This window comes from Glycine max, chromosome 1 (assembly GCF_000004515.6).
Source record: "Glycine max cultivar Williams 82 chromosome 1, Glycine_max_v4.0, whole genome shotgun sequence".
NCBI lineage: Eukaryota > Viridiplantae > Streptophyta > Magnoliopsida > Fabales > Fabaceae > Glycine > Glycine max.
In genome coordinates, this window is record NC_016088.4 from 702,202 (window position 1) to 713,343 (window position 11,142).

At 29.6% G+C, this 11,142-nt stretch overlaps 1 protein-coding gene across 1 annotated transcript; it reads right to left on the reverse strand.

Moving 5' to 3' along the window:
- Positions 1–9,972: 9,972 nt before the first annotated feature.
- Positions 9,973–11,136, reverse strand: LOC100798432 (protein DETOXIFICATION 51). The gene has a single exon (XM_006573861.4). It carries the CDS (start codon positions 11,101–11,103, stop codon positions 10,072–10,074), a length of 1,032 nt encoding a protein of 343 aa, XP_006573924.2. The 5' UTR covers positions 11,104–11,136; the 3' UTR covers positions 9,973–10,071.
- Positions 11,137–11,142: the final 6 nt, after the last annotated feature.

An 11,142-nucleotide genomic window follows, 5' to 3' on the forward strand; every position in this document is an offset into this window, starting at 1 on the left:
AACCTCCCATGTGTAGTCACATGCATGGCTGGACACGTGAGTAGGCCTACTATTAAGACCCTTCAATTAGTGAGTTAGCTAGTTACTATCACTAGTGAGTAGTGACCTTCTTAATATTCATTAAAGTGGATGTATAATTATATCTTGTCACCAACTATTTGGTCAACAATATTTATTACGTACTCAAAATATGCAAAGTATATATAGAAGTCAATTATTTCAAAAATATGAAATAATGATTAAGCATTAATATAATTTTCACGTTTGCAAACTTATATTAGAATTATTTTTTATATTATTTTTCATTCACCTTTATTCTTATACTTATATTTAATTCTTATTGGAATTTGATTTGCTTTAATCAATTTCCTAAGAAATTTAAGGTATGCTTGGTTTATGAAAATATTTTTTTATTTTCATTAATAACTGAAAATTTATTTTTTTACGGAAAAATAATATGTTTTCTCAATGTATAAATTTTTAAAACAAATATTTTTTGTTTGATTAATAGTGGGAATAAAGATTAAAAAGTATTTCCAAAAACTAACCACCCGCCTATTTTGAGATAATTCAGCGAGAATTCAAAATCCATTGATGAAGAAATTGATTAGACTTTGTTGTAGCTAGATTGTGCCTTAGGATAACAAGATCTAGTTTAAGAATATTGTTAACCCATTGATAAATGTACTAATTCGTCTAGTAAAGTAAAATGGAAGTTCGAGTGTCGAATTCATAAAAATTTTGACTGTACTCAAAGTTGTGTATATGCAATTTTCAAGTAATTAATAAATTGATTCAAATATTAGTGATATGTGGTATCAAAAGTAAATTAATATGAAATTAAACTAATTAATTAGCATGTGCAAGGGTAAGAAAAACAAGCACTCAGAGCGGTGAGGTGACGGTCAATACAAAATGATGAATATGTTGGGGCTTAACTCACCGAAACTACTCTTGATGTAATGTTAATGATTTTTCTCTATTCAATACTATTTCAATTAACATCTACATCTACTCATATACTCTAATCGTGAATCCTCACACGAAAGAGTCTAATTTTTCTCCTAATCTCTTAAGAGATAAACTAGCTAAATTGAATTATAAACGGATATGCATAGACAGGCTAAATAAAATCATTTTATTCCTAGAGATGAATTATTTAGATATTTTTTCTCAATTTTTAAGAGATAAACATTTTCCAATACATCAACCCTAAAACATAGCATAAATATGGATGATCAAGCCACAAGCATAAAATTAAGCGCAAAAAAAAGACCATGAAATTGAAATAACATTAAATATATAATAAGAATCGTTACATCAAGAGTGTTTAGTTGCTAAGCTCCCAACAATTTGGGGTTTAGTCTCTCATTGTCATGAAGGAAAGGAATGAATCTTAATGGTTGTTTTTCTTCTTCTTGCACCAACCATATCCTTTTCTCGATCTGTGTGGGAAACTCAAAAATAATGTTCCCTCTCTTTTTTTCCACTTAAAACGCAACTCAGTTTTGATTTTTGCACTTTTGTGCGTTAAGCGAGATTGTGCGCTTAGCGAGGAGTAAGTGGTCACGTGCTAAGCGTGCCTTCACGTAACATCTGACTCACAAAGTGGTTTCTTCGCGTTAAGCGATGACAGCCCACTGAGCGACCGTGTCACGCTGAGTGCGTATGGTGCGTTAAGCGAGAGTCTGTAGGCCTTCAACTCTATTCTATGCCTTCTTCTGTGTTTCTACAAAAAATACACCACCAAAATAATATAAGTTTACCAGTTTAAGCACCTCCTAGACAAAAACTCAGAGATGCCAAAATCCTAATGATTCACACAAAAAGAAGTAGTAAAAGAGGGAAAATCCAATAATTTTTATGTGACTTAATTACAAAATATATTTATGCACTACAGTTATCAAACATTCAAGTGTAAAGTGTAATCTATCTTTCTAAGTCAAATACTAGGGTTTATAAAGGGTTGGACTCTAACTGTTTGATCCAATATTAATACTAGATCTTCGTTCATGTATCTCAAGCAATTGAGGTCACAAGAACCTCGGGCACGTATCGCAAGCAGTTGAGGTTGCTTATTGGTTAAGGATTTGTCAAGGTGTGCAGTGGAATGCTTAACCAGCAAGACAAGGTTACTGGTCAGCATCTGAGCAATTTCTAAGTAAAATAGAAATTGAACGAGCTAATGGAAAGAGTTAAAATCGATCAAGCAGACCAAAGAAGTACTCATCCCAACAATCTCAAGTGCATGACCATGAAGACACTAAGTTGAGACACTAAGGTCGTCCTTCGTACAATCATTCTAGGACGAAGGGTTACAAAGTCTCACTTTCTTGAGTGCGTGAGCACGAGGAGATTAAGTTTGAGACACAAAGATCACCCTTTGTACGATTATTCGGGGCCAAAGGGGTACATAACTCCACAATCTTGAGTGCATAAGCATAAAGTGAGTAAGTTGAGACCCTAAGGTTGTCCTTCGTACAACTGTTCTAGACTGAAAGAATACAGAATCTCGCAATTTTGAGTGCGTGAACATGAAAAAATTAAGTTAGAGATACAAAGATTATCCTTTGGTATGACTGATCTGGGTCGAAGGGATGCAGGGTCTATCTTAATGATAATAAAATAATGTAGATCTTAGGATGTGTTTGTTTCAAATAAGATCACATTTTTTTCTTGCTGTGAAAAAAAAGTTGATGTTTTTTTATGAGTAAATGACATTTTTTATTAGTTGATTTCGTTGAGTAATATACATATAAACAAAAAGTAAATTAAAAAATCATTTAATTAACAAGAATGTCATTAATTCAGCATGAACATGAAAAGGGTTAAAGTGATTGATGGTACATTTTTCTTTCAATAAATTACATGGTTCTTGTTTGCATTATTCTAATTTGACATGAAAATGTCAACAATACAACAATAATTCGCACAAGATGAAGTGAGAATAGTTTATTATAGAGCAGAGTCAACTTGCTTTACAATAATTAATGACATCCCCATAGGCAGAGACTTTAAGTTTGCATATTATAAAGGATAAATAATTATTTTTCATCCTTGAATGTATAGGACGCTCACAAATTCGTCCTCGAAAGATGAAAATTCAAATTTTAATCCACGAAAATAAAAAAAATACGACAAATTCGTCCATCCGTTAACTTTCATTTGTTATTGTTAAAGAAAGAGCCGACGTGACATAAAGGGACAAAAATATCACAAAAATAATTGTCAACATGACTGCTAAATAGATTGGACAAAAATGTCATTAAGTTTCCATTGGACCAAAATATCAGTAAGTTTCCATTGGAATAATTTATGAGACCCCAAATTTCGTTTCATTTAAGGGTAAAACATAATTTGTATTAACTTAATGGTTGTGTATTTTTGTTTGAATCTCATACATTGGGTAAGGTATTGTCACATTAAAAATTTCAGAGCAACAAACAAATTATGTTTATTATTATATTTGTTTTAACTTATGTTTGGTTTCCTATTTTTTAAGTGTTTATTGTAATGTTATGCTTGTAACGATAAAAAAAAAGAAAAAAAAGATAAAGATTAAATTATATTTTACCCTAAATGAAACAAAATTTGAACTATGATAAATTAGTTCAATGGAAATTTACTACCATTTTGGTCGAATCTATTCCGCAATCATGTTGATAATCATTTTTGTCATACTTTTATCCATTCGTATTACATAAGCTCTTTCATTAATGGTAACAAACAGAAATTAATAGACAGATGAATTTATCATAATTTTTTTTTACTTTTAGGGACTAAAATTTACATTTCTCTCTTGGAGATGAATTTATCAATGCTCTATATATCTAATAACAAAAATGTTATTTACCCAACAAATACCGTTGACACATTAAAAAAATAAATTATCATTAAGTAGTATTACTTTTCTATTAAATTGACCTCCGCGATATAGTGCTTTTTAGTAAAAATTAATTTACTAATATAAAAACATTATAAATTTATATTAACAGTCAACAAATATTTTTTAGTATAGATTATCGATATATAACATTAATATATTAAATCATGCCAGTATAATATGTTAAACTATTAGTATAAACTTTCAAAATTGATACTAATTACAGTTAAAATTTCGCTAAACAAAGATTTTGTTAAGACAATTCTAGTGCTTATTTTTTTTATTAGGTAAATTTCATTTTTTATAATCAACCAATATCGTCAGTAACATTTTTTTGTACCCGATTTTTTTTTCTTTTTATATAAGATATATGTCTTTTCTATTAGATGCACCATCCCACTCGAATTAGATAACCGTAAACTATTATTGTAAACTATTATAGGTAATAAAGTTTTATATCTGATATTTAATATAATTATATATATACAGTAAAAAATATAACTACATATCTAATATTCAAACTTAAATCACATGGACTATAATATTGATGTTGATAAAAATAAAATAAAATTGGCATAGTTTCAAAAGTAATATTTGTATATTTTTCTTTTTTAGAATCGGACTTCTTTCGTTTGGCATTGAATATGAAACGGGGGTGGCAGGAATCATGATTGCCAACCCAGTACTTACATGTATATTTCAAAGCCATTGTTGCCTTATAGGTCAACCTGTTACACATGCATAGCAAAATAAGCTTTGCACGTTATCAACGGAATGATTCATTGGTGGACAGGCTGAAATATGTAGTCAAATATCGAAAGCATTTGCTCAGTGCACTCTGTTGAACAGCCCCTCCCAGAAACTAGAGGACCCCAATTCCATTCACAAAATCTTAAGCATGCATTGTAAATATATATATATATATATATATATATATATATATATATATATATATATATATATATATATATATATATATATATAAAGTTAATTAGTATAAAATTTTGTATGTTGTTGATATTATAATAATGATTAATGTTAATTAGTATAAAATTGTGTAAAATTAGTTATGTTTATTGTTTTACTTTAATAATAAAAGTGATGATCAGTGTAAAAATAATTGTGTATTTATTATTATTATGATAATGATTAAGGTTGTCATCATTTAATACAAAAGTTAGATTCAATTTTATGTGTAAAAATAATAATTTCTTAAAAAATTATTATTTATTAAAAATTAAACATTTAAAGAATTATAAAGCAAGAAAATAAATTTTAATCTCTTCTTAAGGTTTCTAAATCCATTCCTACTTAGTAATTTTATTGATGATTAATCTTTATTAAAAATATGAAGAATCATCTTTATTAGATTTTTTCTTTTTAATTATATTTTTTTATAAAATTTAAATCTAAAATCTTATTTAAAGATGGAATTCAACACGAGTCAAACTAATAACTTTTTGTTATATATGTGTGGATTTGAAAATTAAGAAGAAAGTGGGCATAGATGGAGAGGAGGGGAGGAGTGTGATGAAAGTGTTTATCCCTCGTGTGGAAAAAGTTGGTGCTGCTAATTATAGAGACAAAACCCTATTTTGCTTGGCATCTCATAGCTCTCTTCTGATATATTGGTCTCTTCAGAGCAGAGCCCTTCTCATTATAGCCTTTGTTCCCTTGCTGGCCTTCATTATCTTTATCATGGGGACGCAAATCAACCACTTCTTGCCTTTTCCATATTGGAACACAGATTCTATGGGCTAAAAAAATTGATTAATATATATGCCAATTTCCAAAAAATAAAAAATAAAACTTCTCGTGTGGCCAGATTTATTCCACTCTCATGCAAACTCCTCTCTTCCTTTTTCTTTCCTTTTCCCGCATAAGTTAAAAATTAATAAATATACTTCAATTAATATACATACATGAATATATATATATATATATATATATATATAGGAGTTCATTAATTGCATCTATAGAACCAAGTGGGATGATCTAGGAATAATCTGATACATCATACATATCCCTTTACATTATACAATGTTTATCATCCGACCAAAATGGCGATTAATTAACATTTTCCTTTCACAAATGAAAATTCTCTCTTATGTTTCCATATGAGAGACATTTTTCTTAAAGAATTTAATAATTATACACCAATACGGTTAATCAATAAAAAATATCAATAGTATGATTTTTAAGAAAGTTAATATTAAGATAAACAAATTTATTATATATATAAATATATATATATATATAATAATTTATGATTAAATGATGGTGTAAAAATATTTTATATATACTGTCAATATATAACATTTATTTTTAAAATAGTTAATTAGGAGTTAAAAAGGAATATTAAGCCTTTGACAGGAATGAGTGAAATATGATAGAAAGAAAAGAAAGTGGCATAAATCATAATCAATGCATGTTTTGTTTCAAGTTGGGTTTCTAAAATCATGTTGAAATATCAAATAACATGATTATAGATAAAGTTACACTATTTTTATTTGATGATCAGACATTAATTATGTGTTAAGCGATTTTAGAAATTTTTTATGTTGGATAAAAAAATTTATATCAAATTTTGCTATTAATTTGATTTCATAATAAAAACATTCAAATATAAATCATATTACTTTAAAATTAGTATGTGTTTGGATAACCGTTGGCAAATTTGATTTTGAATGTAAATTGATTTTGTAAAATTGATTTTTTACTGTGATTTATGTTTAAATGTTTTATTATAAAATCAAATTAAAAATAAAATTCTTGACAATATTTTGAATCCAAGGCAGAAGCTATCCCACATGTGTTTGATTTGGCATTAGAAAATTGATCATGAGTCTATAATTGATTTTGGATATATTTTTACATGTTTGGTTTCATCATAGTGAAAATTTTAAAATTAATCATGAGTCAAGAATTAATTCTTGGTTGAAGCAACTTTGAGTAATTGCTTTGTTGAAATATAATATGGGGCTCACTATTTTTTAAAATTGTCATTTTTTTGAACGGAAGTAGGGAAAAAGCGAGCTTAGACTTAAACTTAGATACCAAATGAAATTATATTTTTATTTATTAAGGATGTTCAAATCATTTTAAATTTACATTTTTTTTTCTTTCTATCCTCTTTTATTTATCTTTTCCTATTCAATAATCTGAAAAATCATCTCAATTTTTTTTCTTTTTTCTCTTTCACTTTTGTTTCTAAACCAAATATACCCTTAAGTATGGCCCATATAATTTGACTGTCAAATTTTATCATTATTCTTAAGTTATGTTATTCAAATAAAATTTATATGATAACACTTTCTTTTGTATCTACTACCCTTAATTATTTATTACATCTTTATTTTTTTTAGTTGTATAATTTCTTTTATAAATTATTGCATAAATAACATTTAATTTTCGTTATTATTTACGTCATTTAATAGAATTAAGATGATGGTGCGTGGTACAATTATGCAGAAACTGCACAGGATTTGTACAATTAGGTAATGATGGAAGAAGTGTGGCACATATGATAATAATATTAGCATCCGCTAAGATTAGAGATATGTATTTATTTTTTTTCTAAATTCTTTGATTTATTAAGAGAAAAAAAATCTAATTAATTTAAAATTCAGTTAAAAAATAAAGAAAATTTGATTAAAAATTATATTCATAAAAAAGTTAAACTCAATATTATTTAAATAATTGGATCTCAGTACATTAACTTTTTGAGTTTAATGATATACATTGAATAAAATGAATGAATATCTTCCGTAGAGTACTTGAAGATAAGTTAACAAGAAGAACAGTACAGTACCATGCATGACATCTTCACTCTCCCTCTCAATATGTTTACGTCATTGACCCATTCGTCACACCTCCACAGCCCACGTGTCACCTTTCTATTTGGATTCTGCTGGACCACGCCAGGAATCAATGTTACCATCAACACAATAAGGTGCTTTGAGAAACCAGATATCAATTACTAAAAGATTATTTTAATAAATTTAATGTTTATTTACTTATAAATTATTATTTGAGTTATTTTTAAATAATTATTTTAAAAATTAATAAATTTATTATATATAACTCATCTTGATTGAATGATTATATAGATGTTTAATATTTTTTTTCTCTATCTTAATTTAATAGTTAGTCTTAAACTTTTGAGTTTTCAACGTGTAATTGTATTAAGAATTTGATGAAAGGATTTTATCTTGCATCTAACTCAAAAAAAATATTTTCATTCGAGAATATGTGTTTAACAAAACTTTGAAAAACTAACTACAAACTTAAAAGTTTATAGCTTTTAAACTAACTAATAATTAAGTAATAAGTGTCTGCTAAAATTATTTATTGAACTAATTGAAAAATATAAAATGATAAAAATATATATATTATATGATATTTTTATTTGAATTTTAATTTTGTTTTATGGATAAAAATATATTTTGAGGTGATAAAATTTTAGTTTTTTAATTAGTTTTAAAATTTTGTAATTTATTTTTTAAAGATAAATTATTTCCAATTTTTCATTACATTTTTAGTTTTAATTATTATATTTTTTTCAAATTATGTATTCTACTATTAATGTTACACTATATATTAAAATATTTTTAATCAAATTTAAAATAAAGTAAGGGATTCTAAAAATTACTTGTTTATCAAATAAAAAAAGTCAAAAAATAAGTAAAATTACTTGCTAAATATACCCTATATTTGATTCTAAAAATAAAAAGTGAGGGATTTACCGATACTGAAATTGTATATATTTTTTTAGTACATTCATGTGTGCGTTAATTTAAATTTTAGCTTACTTTTTACTTGATACTACCTCCTTCCCATAGTTTTTTGGTGTTTTAGTTTTTTTATTTTTTCTCAAAATAATTAATATTTTAGAATTTTAAAATCTATTTAATGTTTTTTTTAAATATATTCTGTTTTATTATTCACCACTAGTAATGCAGGTATAAAAAATAAGATATTAAATAAGAATATTTTAACCTAAATATAATGATTTTTAGTTCAATTCACAATTTCTTAATTCACGTGTAATAATCTTAAACATTAAAGTGTATGAGAAAGAAATAGCACATATCTTGTTATATTTTTCATAATTATTTTATTTAAGTAGAATACTTTTCTGTTTATTCACAATTATCAAATAAATATAATAGATTGTAAATGTTTAAAATAAGTGTCATTGGCGAGTTCCTAAATTCAAGTGAATAGGAAAGAAAAAGAAAAAGAACATTCTTAAAAGGGTACTGTACACTTACAATAATAGGTGAGGAGTAAGATGAGTAAAAGAAAAAATGTAGCATGTTTGGGCAGCACACCCATACGCCTTAAATTTTCCAAATTTTAAAAGGTTAATGATATTTATACATCAAATATTTTATCCTCTCTTATTTTTATCTACGCTCTCTTCTTTTTCACAATAAATATCTATTACATCTCTATCACTTTTATTTATTACTCCATTTTTTATAACTATAATTCTTTCACTCAATAAGTATAAAATAACATATAGCTATTTAAGAAGTGTTTTAATGTATATGTACTTATATAGTAATACTCTAATTTGATCTCCTTCACTCCTATCTCTTCCAAAATGTTTACACCTCCTATACCAAGACGTGGATAGTTAGTAGTTACCAAGTTATCTCCTTTATAAAATTTATTTCATACTAAATAACATTTTAAGTGGTAGCACTACCATTTTAAAATAAAATTACTATATATAAAAACATATGCATAAAAAAAATAGATAGATATTTATTCTGAAAGAAAAAAAGAGAGCCATAAAGCAAGAACTGCAATATTTCAATTTTCAAATAGCTGGAGGCTTCACTCAGTTTGGCTAATAAGGCATTGATCCATTTATCAATTAGTCTCAGCACAGCAGACACATACATAGTACTCATATTTGCATTTACGAGATAAGAAACAAAATATAAATGGTATGTATATAAATAGATGTTGACAATGACAGAATCATCATTTTCCTTATCCATAATTTAAATAAATTGTACCCAGCTCAGCTCCCATTGGGTTAAAAAATTAGCAGTGAAAAATAAATAATAATAACTGTATTTCACAAATTCCCTTTAATAATAAGTAAGAATTATTACAAAAGAAAAAGAATATTACACCGTCAATCAACAATCATCATAATTTTTTTTTTTATTTCATCAAGAGTAGTTGTTGTTGTCCAAAGTGGCAATCAACGGTTGTTTGTGGCCGTCGGATCCTTCATCAAGGGCCGTAAGTAACTGGGCCCGACAGGCCTGGTACTCCCAATCGGTGGTCCCAATCATATACAACATGAGGCCCGCACAACAAACCTGGGCCGACAATAGGCCCAGCCAGAGCCCACAGAACCCAACCTCGAGCCAGAACGCAAGCCCAACTGCCACGGGCATCCCCACCAGATAAAACGCTCCCAGGTTCACATTCGCCGCCACGTTCGGCCTCGCCGTCCCCCTCACCACCCCGCACCCCACCGTCTGCGGGCAGTTTCCCAGCTCGCACAGCCCCAGAATCGGTAGCGCCGCCCCCGTCAGCCGCAGAATCCCCTCGTCTCCGGTGAACATCCTCCCCCACCTCCTCCGCATCGCCGTCGCAAAAACCACCGCGGAGAACCCCATTACGGCGGCAAAGAACACCGCCACCACCGCCGACATCCTGGCGCGTCGTCCCCTGTTGGCGCCAAGCTCGTTTCCCACGCGCGTAGACACCGCAAGCCCCAGCGAGGAGGGAAAAACGTAGATCAAGGACGTAGTCTGGATTAAAATCCCCATAGCCGCCACGCTGGCAGTGGGGTCCACCAACAACCCACACAACAAAATCATGATCTCATACCACCACCACTCCAAACAAACGGAGACACAGCTCGGCGCCGCGAGCCGAATTAGCGGCTCCCAGCAGGTTAAACACTCCCGGCTCGGCGCGGTCCACGTGGCCAGGTGGACCCCACTTATCCACAAATAGAGAACCAGCAAACATAGAATGGAAAAGCTGGAGGCGGCGGCGGCGGCGGCGACGCCACCCAGGCCGCGCTCGACGAGAGCCAGGTTAAAGGCCACGTGGAGGAGGGTGCCGGCGAGGGACGCTAAGGTGACAGGGTGGGTGACGTTCTGGGCGCGAAGGTAGACTCTGATTGGGTGGAGGAAAGAGTTGATAAGGAGGTCGGGGAGGAGGAAGAGCAAGTAGGTTTGTGCCATTTGGGTGATGTGTGTGTGCTGGTTGAGTAAGATGAAGAT